This window comes from Heliangelus exortis, chromosome 28 (genome assembly GCF_036169615.1).
Source record: "Heliangelus exortis chromosome 28, bHelExo1.hap1, whole genome shotgun sequence".
Lineage (NCBI taxonomy): Eukaryota > Metazoa > Chordata > Aves > Apodiformes > Trochilidae > Heliangelus > Heliangelus exortis.
The window spans coordinates 822,937-837,624 of record NC_092449.1 but is presented as its reverse complement, the minus strand read 5'-3'; the positions used below and the strand labels follow the sequence as shown (position 1 = coordinate 837,624).

The following is a 14,688-nucleotide window of genomic DNA, read 5'->3' as shown; positions in this document are numbered from 1 at the left end:
ACATGGGAGAAAGTGGCTCCATGTGAAGACAGCAGGCACTGTCCCAGACCTGCAAGCACCACAGCCCCAGTGACATCAGGCCAAGCAATGACAGTTCCTTACAGCAGTGGCCTCTCATACCATTGAAAAAAAAAATAGTTACTTTAAAATTTGACTTTCTTCTAGAGGAGGCTCTGAAGACCAAAAGGAAAACCAAATCTGACAGGGAACCAGCTCAGGCAGCCCCAGGGGAACCCCAGGGGCAGGAGAAAAGCAGCTCCTGGCTCAGAAATGTGTCTCCCAGGCAGCCCAGCACCCAGCAGAGCACAGACCAGAATCCATTTGGCTGGAAAAGCCCTTTCCAATCATCAGGTCCAACCATTCCCAAGGCCACCCCCACCCCATGTCCCTCATCCCCACATCTCCAGGGCTCTGAAACCCCTCCAGGGATGATGGGGACTCCAGCCCTGCCCTGGGCAGTCTGGGCCAGGCCCTGACAACCCTTTCCACGAATGCCTTGTGCCCATTTTTTTTGTTTTTGTGTTATTTTTAAATAATTCACTGGTGATTTTGGACACCTCCATACCTGGGAGGATTTGTCCCCATCCTGAGGCACCCAGAAGGGCACCTCCCTCTCAGCACGGTGCTGAAATTGGGCAAAGTGGTGCCTGTTTCATGAAAACAACTTCATTTTCCTCCATCACTGGGAGTTGGAGGGGTCACCTCCCAGCAGGCTTTTGCAAGGCCTCCTGGCTTTTTTTTTAATGAAAGGAAAAAAAAGTTCAAAGCAGATCTGGGCACTTCTATAGCCTGAGCCACACTTTGGCCTCTGCCACCATTCCCAGGAAGAACTGAGTGTTCAGCAGCAGCTGGGGAGCATCCCTGCTCCTGCCACCACATCACAGCAGGATCCCTCTGGTCCCTTGCCATTCACCTGCAGCTGGAGGAATCCCTACTTTCTGTGGAATCCTGGAAGGATTCCTGAGCCCTGAGGCAGCTCAGGGCCACACCTAAGGAAGAGAGATGGGGTTTTAGGAGGCTCCCTGTGCTGTTCTGAGATGTTGTGCTCAGGCCTTTCCCATATTAGTGCTGGGAAGTGCAGGGTGTGACAGGGCAGGGACACCACGTGAAGGGACTGGAAGCTTCTCTTGCTGGTGGCAAGGACAAACTCTGACAGAGAGAATTGACTGCTGCAGAGCCCCAGAGCCAGAGCTCACTGCTTGTCCCTCAGCCACAGCAAACCAAGCCCAAGGGCTCCCAAATCCCTGGGCTGGCTCTGTTCTGGCTGCCAGCCCCACGGATGATGCTCAGACCCACGTGAGACCTGTGCCCACCCAGCTGCTGTCCCTGCAAAGCCAGGGGGAGGCCAAGGCAGGGCTCACACTGACCCCCAGTGCTCAGCACACCAGGCAAAGCAACAGTCCCTGGTGTTTCAGAGTGCTGCCCAGAGCAGGGTCTTGGAGAACAGCTCACCCAGAACACGTGGAATGTTCACTGGAAAGCAGGGAAAAGGAGGGGACAGGACACAAGTGGGCTCTGCACAGCTCAGAGCCCTTCCCAACCATCCCTGCAGCAGGAGGGCAGCAGAGGCAGCGTCCCCAGGAGCTGCTGAGATCCCCCCAGGGCAGTGAAGGCAAAATCCCTGACCACTTCCCCAGGGGGTGGGATTGCAGGAAGGGTTGGAGCCCTTCCCCATGCTGGGAGCCTCTGCTGAACACGGGAACCACTCGGCTGGATTTGCAGCTGAGTTTTTTTCTCAAGCTCTGCAATTAAGCAGCCACCCCACTGGGGACAGGAGGGTTCAGCCTGGCACCAGCCAGTCTGTCACACCGGGAAGAGCTGACATTAACTCCCCACAGACAGAGGGAAACTCACCCCACCCTGAGCCTCCCACCTCCCGCTCCTCTGGCACACACCCAGCCCGCCCAAGAGACCACAGGGACTGCAGGTTTAGCTCAGAGCTGGGTTTGAAAAGGGGCTGCTTAAAATATCCCAGAGCAACAAAGCTGCCAGAGGCTCCCCAGGACCATCTCTCTTCCCTCTCCCCAGGACACTTCCCTGAGGTGCTGGCAGAGACCCCACCCACACATCCAAGGTGCATTCCTGGAGACATCCAGGCTGTGCTGCTGGCACTGCCAGACCTCTCCCAGCTGCCTGATGCCAACCCAAGAGTTAACAGCTTGCTGAAAGCCTCCTGGGGCACACCAAGGCCGTGGGAGAGGAGCAACCCACCCACCCTCTAAACAAGAAGTTGCTCAAACTCTTTCCTGATAAACTTGGGTCAAAGTGGAAAGCGACCATGGAAGGTGCCTGGGTTTTATTCAGCCCTGTCTGCTCTGCATAAAATGTTGGAGGAGTCTCTGAAACACCCGATGTCAACAAGCAGAGAATTTACCTGAGATAAAATCCTGACTCTCTTCCTCAGATGTTCACCCCAGCAGAGTGAACACCCCCCAGGTCCCCCTGCCCTCCCTCTGCTCTCCTGAGGCTCCTGGGGCAGCAGGAGGGCAGCACCCTGGGCACAGGTGGGGGGAGATCTGGTGAGGGCTCAGCAGCATCTCCTGAAATGGAGGGGACATCCCCTGGACTGAGGGGACAGCCAGGCTGGATTGGACCAACAGAAAACACTCTCCCAGACAAACCCCAAACTTGACAGAGAGGAGAAAGGGCTGGAACCACCTCTGCATCAGTCCTGGGGGCTGAGCTGGGCTTTGAAAGATCCAGAGCAGCGTGAAGGGTCTGAGGAGAAGGCACCTCAGAGCCACACGTGCTGCTTCAGCACCCTGTGGCTTGTACACCAGCCTTGGTGCTGAGGGTCACAGGGCCATGCCAGCTCCTCCTGCTGCAGGAGGTGGGTGCCAGAGCAGCAGCAGACGTAGGAAGGACAGAAGATCACCCTTCTCACCTAGACGGAGCTCCCCGAAATTGCCACATCCAATCTTCTTGCCGACCCGGAAGTTGGGACCCACCATTAAGACTCCCGAGTTGGTTCCAGCACTCCGGCTTCCATGACTGCTCCTTCCTCCACCTGTCTTGGACATCCTTTTACCTTCCTCCAGCTCCCCTTTCCCTCCTCTCTTATCAAAATCCATAAGTTTGTGATACCCCGGCCTCTCCACGGTTACGCTGCTGCCATACAAATCCCAGAGCTGCCGAAAGTTGAGGGGTGAGGAGAAGAGAAGAAGCAGGGTTCTTCTTGGTTAATAATACACCATCCCGGGGAGTGGTGGGAGGGCAGGGCGTGGAGAAGGAGGGAGAAGTGGCCACCCACGGGTGCTGGGCTACTGAAATCTTAGTGCTTCCCAAGGTCCTGCCGGGATTGTCATCGTCGCCCGTCACAGGGAGCTCTGTGGTGGAGGGAACATCCTCTGCAGAGGGGCCTCCCAGCACGGCTCCTCCGTCTCCCAGCTGCAGAAAGGAGAGGGAGAAAATTAGCAGGAGGACAAAGAGTGGGATCTGGGCTCCAGGTTCCTTCCCCCCAGCTCTGCAGAGCTCCCCCAGCACCCTCCCTGCCTTAGAGATAACTCTCGGTACGGTGAGAGATGCCGGGGGTCTCAGGGCTGTGCCCCCCAACACTGCCAGAAATAAATAACCCTCAGGTGATGGCAGGAGGTGAAACACTCGAGGAGTGTCAGAGCCAGCAGCAAGTGACCTCAGGAGAACGTCCCCACGGAGCTGCATGCTGGCAGCAAGGAGAACTGGAGGTGCTTGGGGCTGTGCTGTCACTGTCACACCCCGGGGTCCCCAAAATCAGAGGACACGTGTAAAGCCCCATGGCAAAACCCCCCAGGAATGCCATTTCCTAGGAAGGGAAATGAGGACATCGTCCCCAAGTGGCTGCTTGCCAAGAGGGTCCCTGCAGGCCCAGAGGCTGCGGGCAGCTGAGTCAGAGCTGCTTCCCCTGGGCTGTGCTTGGGCCACAACCTTGGTGCCAGAGATCCTGTGCCAGGAGGCGTGGGAAGGGACAGAGATTCCAAGGAACTCTGCAGGAATGGCCATGCCTGGGGCTGCCACCACGGTGTGCCCAGGAGCCCGGGACTTGGTACCCGCTCACTCAGTGAAAAAAACAAACAAACAAACCCAAAACAACAACCCTACATTTTAATTGCAAAGCTCAGAGTGAGGCAGGGTGGCCAGCAGGGCTGGTAGCCACAGCCTGGGGACAACCTGCTGTGACACTTGCTGATGGCCATGTTGTCTACTCAGTGGTCACACAGCAGCTTGCCCCGTGCTGGCAGGAACCCCAGGTTCCCCCCACAAACAAGCAGGGCTCAGCTCAGCCCCTCAAACGAGAGTTCCTGGGGAGCCTGGACTGGGTCACCTTTAGAGGTCCCTTCCAACCCAAACTCTTCTATGATTCCACACCACTGGTTCTGTACAAGCCCACTCTGCCTGCCTGAGCCCAAATCAGCTCCTTGCTCCCTTCCAGAGGAGTGGAATGAGCAGGACCATCCATCAGCTCAGGAAAACAAGATTCCAAGAGGGAGCTGTGCCCTCCCTCTTCCCAGACTCCCACCAGAGCTGCCCTGGCAGGGGGATCAGGCTCAGCTCCCCGTCTGCAGAGATGCCTGGGTGGGAACTGGCTGGAACGTGCTGGGAAGCTCCAGAGGGACTGGGATCTGCAGAAGGTCAAACAGGAGCTGGGTGCACACTGGGAACCTTGCCAGGCACAGCCAGACACAGACACAGGCAGACAGAGACAGGCAGACACAGACAGAGACAGGCAGACACAGACAGAGACAGGCAGACAGAGACAGGCAGGCAGAGACAGGCAGGCAGAGACAGGCACAGGCAGACACAGGCACAGGCAGACACAGGCACAGGCAGACACAGGCACAGGCAGACACAAGCAGACAGACACAGGCAGACACAGACACAGGCAGACACAGACACAGGCAGACACAGACACAGGCAGACACAGACACAGGCACACACAGGCACAGGCAGACAGGCACAGGCACACACAGGCACACACAGACACAGGCAGACAGACACAGGCACACTCTCCCAGCACCTCTGGTTTTGCTCTCAGTTCAGCCCTTGCTGTCTTTGCAGGCAGCTGAGCTGCAGGAGCAGCCCCCACCCCCTCCTGCCCACCCCCTGGGCCCCACTCCCCCTCTCCCCACTTCCCTCTGCCCACCCAGAGCCCCTGCCTGCCACGGCCTCGTTACCTGGGGGTTAAACAACCAAACCCCCCCCTCACCCCCCTTTCCCTGCTCAGCCTCCAGGAAATGAGCACACTGCAAGTCCTGAGGCTTGGCCAAACCCTGTGAAACTTTTTAATGGCTCTCGATAGCTATTAATAACAAAAAAAGGCTTCTTGTGCTAAAGGGTGGACGGGGGGAAATGGAGGAGGGTCTGAGAGCAACCGAGGGAAGGAGAGACCCAAGGCTGTCAGGGGGGAAGGAGCAGCCACCTCAGGGTCCCTGGGCAGGGGAGGTGCTCCCTGGAGCTGCCCCACGCCCAGCCCTTGTCTGACACCAGAGCCACCACCAGAGCACCCAAAACACTGCTGACCCCAGGAGGGAGCAGAGCTGCAGACACTCACTGGAGGTGCAGGGTGCTGGGCACACATCTGTGGGATGGGGAACGAGGCTTTCCTGTGGGGTGGGAGCCCCATTCTTGCCCCACAGCCTCCATCCTCCAGCCCAGCCCCTCTGGAGCATCCACAGCCCACAGCTGCTCCAGCACAGAGCAGCCCAGCCCTCCTCCCAGCAGACCAGCACTCGAGAACCATCCTCCTGCACCCAGCACACCTTGGCGGAGGGAAACTGAGGCACGCCGAGCCTTCCAGCTTCCCTGCAGGCTCCTGCCCCACTCCTCCCGTGCCAGCAGGAAGCAGGGTGGGAGCAGCACCAGAGCAGGGCTTCCCTCAGCTTTGTTCTCCCCCAGCCCCAAGCACACAGAGCCCACACGTGATATCCTGCTCATTCTTTGCTCCCCCGATAATTTCCGCCCCGGGTTTGGCGCACGGTGCTGCCTCCCCCCCTCCCTTCCCTCCCCTTCCCACTTCCCTGGGGGAGAGAGACATTTCCCAACCTTGACCTCACAGCTCCTGGCAGCATTTTGGGAGCCCCCTTCCCCGGCTGCAGCTCCTGCCCATGAGGTGTGTGGGATCCTGCTGCTTCACATCCCCTTTTCCTTTTGAAGCCGAGTTCAGTCCTGGGGGGTTCCAGGCCCAGTTTTGCCAGAGCAGAGGCAGCTCCAGCCCCACACGTGGGATTATTTTTTTTGTTTTTTTTTTTAAAGAGTTATGGGTCAAGCCCTTGCAAGGGCATTTCAGAAACTGGAGTGAGACTAAGCCCTAACAGAAAAGCAAAAAAATAAATACTGTTTCCTGCAAGCACTGGGAAACTGAGATGCCTTCCCCTGGCCCAAACACAGGCAGCAGCACAGCACAAGTCCTTCAGCCTCAGGAGCAGCTCCTCAGGGAATAACCTGGCTCCAAATCCTGATTTCAGCCCCATGACCATGGAGGCCACAGCACAAACCCCCCCTGGGGCTGCCAGGCTGCAATTCCCCCTCTCCCAAAGCCAGGAGGTCAGAGCTGCAGGAGGATGCTGAGCCCCATCCCTGTGAGAGAGGGCAGGGGCTGCTGCTCCAGGGGCTGCTGCTCCCAGGATGAGCCCAAGAGGGCTGGGAGGAATCTGTTTTGGGATCTGAAGGCCCCTAAGGCAAGGCAACTGCTCTCTGTACCTCGGTAAAATGCAGGACCCACCTCTCTGTGCAGAGTCAGTGACCGCTCAGGTTTTCCACTCTGTGCCATAAAGAGCTCTCTGGCCTTTAAAATCGAGCACAACCTAATTAGAAACAGAAACCTTTGGTGAAATTCCAGGACTCCTGCTGCTCTGGAGCAAACAGCCCTGCAAAACCTGGGTTTGGGAAAACCCTGCAGCCTCTGGATGGGCACCATGGCCCCAGACCTGCTCCAGCACCACGGGGACGATGCCCCTGATAAATGTGACAGATCCTCACCCAAAAGGTCACACAGAGGCAAGCAGCCTCAGAAAAGCACCTTCTAGGCAGGATTTGTTGGCCTGGCATCAAATTTGATGCAAGATGAGACTAAGAAAACTTCTTTGTCTCTTTGGGGGGAAGGGGAACCAATAAGGAAGAAAAAAAAAAAGAAAAGAAAAAAATTTGGCCTGAAGTTTGGTGGAAGAAATTCCAAAGCAAGCTGTGGTCTTAAAACAAATAAGCTCTGCCCTGCAGTGTTTGCAATGAGTGCTCCCAGCCAGGGAACCTGAAAGTGAAACAAACTGCAGACAAGTGCAAGTAAATTCAGCACCTCCCCAAAACAGAACCACAAAAAGACTGCAAGTACCAGAAAGGGGATTAAAACACACTCAAGCCATTATCTGAAACAAAAGAAGGGGTTCACGTTGGTTTTGTTGAAATATTGGGTTCTTTCTTTTGACCATCTGGTTTTGAGCACACCAGGTCTGCTCCAGTCATTTTTACAAGCTTTTCCCTGCAGTCATGAGGGTGAGAAAATGGGATTTGGGGTGGGGGAGTGTTTGTTGTTTTTATTTAAAAAAAAAAAGGAAAAAAAGCTGTGATTCTAGTGCTCGCTTCTCTGAGACCTGGGACTTGGACTGAAATGCCAAGACTTGGGAAGTTCCTGGCCACTTATCTGCAAGTATAAGAATGCTAAAAAGTTGTATTTTTAAAAATAATTTCTTTCCTGTATGGCAAAACCCTGCGGTGGATGAGAGTCCTTGTACAATCCCATCTGGGGCACATTGTTCCAGACCCCCCCCTCCCGTGTTCCTGTCTGCAAAAGGTTACAGTTACCCAGGGCAAGACAAAAGAGGGGAAGAAGAGGAAAAAATAGTGACCAGAGCAGGGAAGTGATGGGTGAAGGTCAGGGAGGGGCACCCTGGCACTTCTCAGAAGAGGGTGCAGGTGCTGTGGACCAGCTGGCACCCCTGGGTGGGGGTGGTAGCACCCCTGGGTGGGGTGATGGCTCCATCAGTCACTGAAGCCTGACCAGATTGAGCCCTGATCACCAGAAGCCTTTGGGATGGTTCCTTGAAGTTGGTTTCCCCACGTCCTTTGGAAGCAAAAGAGAAACACAGCTGCATCCAGATGAAAAGGGAAAGCAAAGCTTCTTCAAAGCACAAAAAAAAGAAAAGCCCTTGACACTGCAGAGCTCCAAGTACACATCACTGCCAATTAAAAGCTAAATATAATCCCCAATACCCTGCTGTCCCAAAGGGTGACCCCTCAGCTGGCTCCCCATAGAAAAATCCAACCCCCAAAGTGCCTCACACTGCTGAAACAAACCCCAACCACCACAATTTAAAAGTTTAAGAGGCAGGTGAAAGCTTACAAGGAGATCCAAAGTCTTCAAAAAATGGAAGATCCAACAGCCATGAAGCAGGGACCAGGTGATGGCTACAGAGGTTTGTACTGGGATCATGTTCCAGTCCAACTGGAATAATGGAACAGGGAAAAGCTGTGACACAAGCCAGAGGTTTCCCAAAGGAGTGGGGTCATGGAAAGCCTCCCCAGGCTTCACCCAGGAGAGCTCTGGAATGGGGATCGTGAAGGGAAGGGTGGAACAGGAGGTGTTGGAGGGATGCAGGGCAGGTTCCACCTCCTGCAGGAGCTCAGGAGAACCAGGACATCCCCCACCCCCCTCCCAGAGCTTGGGGAGTGGAAAGGGGACCCCAGCATCCAGACACCACTGCTGGGGGCTCCCTGCATCACCCCCACCCCAGACATGAAGCCCACAAAGACCAAGGAGAAGCAGGACAACTGGTGGCATCATGCCTGGCACTGATCTGGGGCCTTCCAGGTGACAATTCAGCTGGGGGGGGGGGGGGGGGGGGCAGCTGGAGAATGAGGAACAAACCCCCCTTCATTCCAACAGAATGCTGTGAAATGTGGTGGTGCAAAAGCTCATCCAGGGATGGAGGTTTGGGATACACCTACATCCTCTGGGAAGCCACCATTCCCACTGGGGAGCAGAGGCCACCACAAGCTGGAGGGACAGCGTGGGGACAAAGGCAGTTCCAGCTGCTCCAAAGGACAGGAACTGGCCATGAAGTCCCTTCCTTCTTCCCCACCAACTTTGCTCTGGATCAAGAGGAAAGGAAAAAGCTTCTGGAGTGTCTCAGGGCAGCAGAAGCCTATCCCAGGAGGTCTGCAGTGTCCCCTGCTCTGCTGAGCTAGATGAGGCTCTCCTGGGCTGAGGCTTCTCACTTCTGCTCTTTCAAGAGATGAAAGGAAAGAAAGCTTTGAGGGAAAGCTCATCCAGGATAAAAATCCATACAGCTACCACAAAAGTGAAATCCAGTGGATTTTCCAGGGTATACAAATAATATAACTACTCATGTTCTGGTAATTTCATGTTCAAACCAACGTTAGCATCTCTTGTGGGCCAGCCAACAGGACCAGTAAAACCAGACAACCTGTACTGGAGTAACAGCAAGTGGAACTGACCTCAAGTGGTGCCAGGGGAGGTTTAGGTTGGAGCTGGGGAAGAATTTCTCCCTGGAAAGGGTTGTCAGGGCCTGGCCCAGGCTGCCCAGGGCAGGGCTGGAGTCCCCATCATCCCTGGAGGGATTTCAGAGCCCTGGAGATGTGGGGATGAGGGACATGGGGTGGGGAGCAGAGGGGTGGGAGCAGCAGGGCAGGGGTGCAGGGGCCTTCACCCATCCTGGGGAATCCCTCAAAAAGCAGGAAGGCCTCAAAGCAGCCCCAGACTGTCACCTCCTGAGCTCTGCAGAGTGGGGGGAAGCAGGGATGGGGTCACAACCTCCAATGCTTTTCCCAGGAAGGCAGGAGCCAGCACAGCTCTGGCTGCTCTGTTTGCTCCCTTTCCTCTGCGCGTTCCCCTTGGTGTCAGCACAACAGGAAGCTCCTGTTAAACACTTTGTTACTGAACTGCTGCTGCAGAGCCCCCGGGCACAACCTGGGGAGCTGCAGGGGAGCCTCTGGCTCAGGGCTGAGATTGGAGAGATCTCAGCTCTGCCACCACCTCCTTGGTGGCTTCCCGGCCCTGCAGATCCCGGCTGCTCCATTGGGATAACAACCCCCCTGCATCTGCCTCGGCCCTCTGAGGTCCCTGGGGAGATGCTTGGCTCCCTCTTAGTTTTGGAACAGTGCTCAGAGCTCAGTGACCTTTCCCCTTGCCTCCATCCTTCAGGGAGAAGACAAGAACCCCCTCAAGGACTGAAGAACTCCCTCCCCAGCCAACACCACCCCTGTGGAACCCACCCCACCTCTACCTGACCTCCTGCTGCCCACAGGGGGGGGAACATCCAACCCTCCCCATCTCCTCTTTGCATCCTCACATCAAGCCCCCCAGCCCACTCGTCCTGCAGAGCCTCCCCTGAAGCCCCCCAGCCCCCTCTTCCCACTGTCACATCCCTCATGGCTCCTGTGCAGGGATCCCAGGACAGACACAGCCCCCAGCTCTGTCCCCATGGCCACTGCACCAGCAGGGGCTGAAGAACTTCCCCTCCTCAGGGGGGTGGTGGCTGTGACCCCCCCCCCCCCCACAACCTGGTGTCACTTTTGGCCCCCACAATGTTCTCAATAAGGAAATCTGCAAGGGCAGTTTGTCCAAAATGTGACTTCCCCCCCCCTCCTCTCCCAACCAAGTAATTTCTGTAAAATAAAAAAGCCAAGGGTAATGTTTATACAAGAATTTCTTTGAGAAAAAAAAAAAAAAAACCAACATAAAAAGCCCTAAACTGTGGCAGCAAAGCTTTTAATCCAGCATGATCTGAGCATCCTTGTTCCAAACCTCCCCTCCTCTTTGCTGAGCACAGGGTGAGGTGGTGAGGAGCGAGGGCTGCACTCCTCTTCTTACCTCTGCTGTCAGAGTGGTTCCACAGAATTTATCAATATGGTGAGAGGTGTTTATATATATAAATATAAAACATGCCCAGCCCCCAGGAGCAGGCCCTGAGCAGCACCTTTACCCCCTGTCCCATCACTGCACCCCACAGCCTGACTCTCCCCTTCCCTCAAGGCTCAGACACTGTTCCTGGCACCAGCATTTATTAAAAACCCAAACAACCAAACCACACCAGTGGGGCAAATGACCCCCCACACCATCACCAGCTGTGGAGCTCACGGGGAACAAACACAACCCCACAGAGGCTCTGCTGGGGATTAAAGCATTCACCAGGAAAAGCTGCACTGAGCCCAGCACAGAGCAGCAGCCACCCCAGGGCCTTGGTGTTTCACCCTGGTGTCTCTCCAGGGCTCTCAGTCACATCCAAAATAAAAAACCAAGACACAGAAACACTAGGGTTAAAAATAAGAATAAAAAATTAATAATAGAACACTTATCTTTCCCCAGAGTTGAACTGGGTTGTGAGGAAGATGGATTTTTCTGGCTTCCTCTTCCAGCTATGGTGTCCATCAACCTTTTCTCTGAATCAGAAGTGTTCTCTCATTATTGGCTTTTCCCTTCCCCAAGAGATTTCTGGACACTGCATCCTGCTCAGCTCTTAACCTACACCAGATCAAGCTGCAAATCTCTTCAAAGTTATTTTTCTCCCACCTTCCAAACACAAACAACCTTTTAACGGATTCCTATGAACCTTCAATATTATTTTTTAAGAAAATTTCATGTCACATCGTTCCCTTCATACAGATGAGAAGAGCAGAGCTTCAACACTTCAGCAGAGAACATCTTGGATCAGACAGGAGTCCTGCTTCCCAGCTGGGTGGCCTCACCAACCCGTGGGGACACCAAGTTCTCCCAGCCCCAACCCAGGAATGGCTCACACGTGATTCCATGGAGATTTCAGAGGAGAGACAGATCCCAAACCCTCAGCCTCCTCTGAATGCAGAAATCTCAGCTCTTCTGCAACCTCCAGCACTGCTAAACTCCACATTTCTTCAAACTCCAGCCCAACCACCCCAGACTCCTCCTGCCCAAGGAGCTGCCTGTGTTCACCAGCCTGGAGGATGCACAGTGTCCTCCTGACCCAACCCCAGCATCTGCATCCCCCCAAAAGAGGAGGGGGAGCAAACCTGAAATATCTTCCCTAAACATATTAAAGTTAAATAAATGGTAAAAAAAAAAAAGGAAACTCCCCAGTAGTGGTTTCAGTTCCCAATGGAGCTCAGAAGCAACACCCTGCAGAGTTGCTAGGGACTGAGGGTGGGAATTCCCTGTGCTGGAGGTGGGATTTTGAAACACTTTCCTCCTTCTTGAGAGGAGCCTGGAAAAGGCACAGAAGCCACGTGCTGGAGGACACAGGAAAACTTCCCCCTGATGTGCTGAGTGCTCCCAGCTCAGAGCAGAGGAGGGAAGGTGAGAGGACAGACTCCACACCAGCATCAGCTTCACTCAGTCCCCTTCCTGGCAGCAGCCCAGCAGTGATTATTTTGTCCCCAAAAATACCCAGGGAGGGAACAGGTCCCTTTAACCACCAGGAGTGAGACCATTTTGATGGATGTTTGCTCCCCTCAGCAGAAATGCAAAGCAATGTGCTCTGGACAGCCCAAATTTGGAACAACCCAGATCCCTGATGTTTCTGAACACCAAACCAACTTGCAGAGTCAGCTCCCAAAGGTCCCAGTGAAAGCAGCCACCAAGAAAGCCCCAGGAAGCATCTCCCCACTGCTGGGGGCTGTGATGCAATGTGCTCTCAGCTGAATGCAGGATTTCACTCTTTTTGTTGGATCCCTGTCCAAAGCAGTGCCACCTGGATGGAAAATATTAACTCTGCTTTACCAAGGAGCTGGAAATACCACGGCAGAAACTTCAGCAGCAGCACAGGAACCAAGCAAAAGAAGCTAAAAATACTTCTCAAAGGAAAAATAATAATAGTAAATATGCACATGCTAAAATAAAACCAGATCTGAAAACCAGGCTGGAAAGGATCAACCACGTCACAAGTCTGACAAATCCACCCAAAAACCAAGTGCCTAACAGAGTCTATCCACCTTTTTTGGGCCACAAATTTCAACTTCCAAGGACTGAGATCACCACACCTACCAGAGATCCAAGGACAGAGATCACCTACCAGAAAACCCCTGCAGCTTTCTCAGAGTCTTGAAGGAAAGCAGCTTTTGCGTTGACTTCACAGACCCCACCAGAGGAACCTCACACCTGGATTTACCAACCCTCTACTCCAGTATCACTTCTGCAACAGCAGAGACAGGAGAGGCTCTGGTGTGCAGCTGGAAGATGGCAAGTTCAGGAAATGACCCAGCTGGAGCTCCAGCCTGCTCACACCAGTGTTCTGCAGTGTTCTGCTCATGGGTGGAGCAATTTCTGTCTGGAAACCTGGAACTGGCTTTGCTGTTACCATCAGACACCACAGGTAAGGGGTAGGTCAGAGCTGGTTCTGAGCTCCACAGGCTCACCTCCTGCCTGAGTGAAGAATATCACCCAGGGCTGGAGAATCCATCACATCCTAACAGGTCAGCACCAAAAGAAAAGCCAATTAGGATGTTGAAGTGGTTTTGGTTTTACTAATGCAGAGCTGCTGGTGTTGGAAGACAAGAAGATCCTTACAGACAAAGCTCTGTCTCTGGCTGGAAGACCTTAAAAAGACAGCAGTCAGAGTCCAACTCCCAGATCTCCATCCCTTCCCACAGCCCATATGCTCCAGCAGTTTCCACAGGACAGACACAGGCACCCCAGCCAAGACACTGCTGCTGCTTTTCAAGCCCCACGAGAGCTGCATTCAATCAGCCACTTCATCCCCAGCCACTTGAACAAGTGGTCTCAGCCATCCAAGCTCCCCCACACCCCAGGTTTTGTGGCTCTGCCAGTGGGATTTCTATTTAAACCAGCCAGCCCATCCCCAGAGCAGCAAACTCCAGTCAGACACTGGATATTCATTAAATCCATACTGCTGCTACAAGGTAGAGTTGCAAAGGAACCAACTGCCTTCCAAAAATCCACAGCAAATCCCTGCTCACCCATCCTGTGCCCTCCCCTCCTCCTGCTCTCCCCTCCACGTGTACTGAGGCTGATGGAAGAGCAGAATCTGCTTCTTTTCTTCCAGTCCCATCCTGCCCAGATCTTGCACTGATTTCCTTGTCACAAACACTCTTACCCTGGGAGAGGGGCTGCAAGGCTTTTGTTTCTATAATCAAGATCCAATATTGCTATTTAAGACCCAATACTGCTATTTACCCAACTCATGCCCAGAGCACTAAAGCTCAGAGCTCAGCTGTGCAGCCAACATTGACCCAAAGCAGCTCTGGAGAAGAACAACCCAGCTGGATCCAACTGACCCACTGGGAAAGGTCAAGCTCCTAACACTCACCTACTACAAACCCCAAAGTTTTGCTTTCATGCCTGGTAGCCCCTCCCCAACCCCTCCCCTACCTGCAGCAGGTATCCAGAGGACTGTCTGTAGCACGAACCACTGAGTCCTAGTTTTTTGCCCTGGGAAACAAAGAAGCCCAAGGAAGCTACAGCCTGAGCACAGCACCCAAAGCACCCTCAGGGTGGGCTGTCCTGTGCTGGATCTCTGTCCCTGGACACCCAACCTTTTTAGATGGGATCTGAGCAGCTGCTGGGCCTGCAGCACCACGGGGATGCAGCTGAAGGGAGATCAGCTCCTGAAAGCTGAGAGCACCTGCAGAGCCAGAGCAGGAGCTGCACAAACACATCTGGGCCCTCCCCAACCTTCCCCCAGAAGTTTGGGAGGAGGTTTAACTTCAGGTGATGCTGCTGGTTTGGCAGCAAGAGGCAGAGGTGGGAGCCAAGGCCCTGCAGAGCCT

At 54.3% G+C, this 14,688-nt stretch overlaps 1 protein-coding gene across 8 annotated transcripts in view; it reads right to left on the bottom strand.

The window, feature by feature from the left end:
- Window positions 1-14,688, bottom strand: part of CSNK1G2 (casein kinase 1 gamma 2) — a 38,788-nt gene that overhangs the window by 11,764 nt on the left and 12,336 nt on the right. For 4 of the 8 annotated variants that reach the window (XM_071728215.1, XM_071728213.1, XM_071728216.1 and 1 more), the window contains 2 exons: window positions 6,698-6,779; window positions 2,885-3,387 (listed from right to left, as the gene is read on the bottom strand). In XM_071728215.1, coding sequence (XP_071584316.1) covers window positions 2,885-3,071 — 187 coding nt within the window. In that variant the 5' untranslated portion in view covers window positions 3,072-3,387; window positions 6,698-6,779. The remainder of the gene's footprint in view (window positions 1-2,884; window positions 3,388-6,697; window positions 6,780-14,688) is intronic. The other 4 variants (XM_071728219.1, XM_071728218.1, XM_071728211.1 and 1 more) reach the window with 1 other exon arrangement.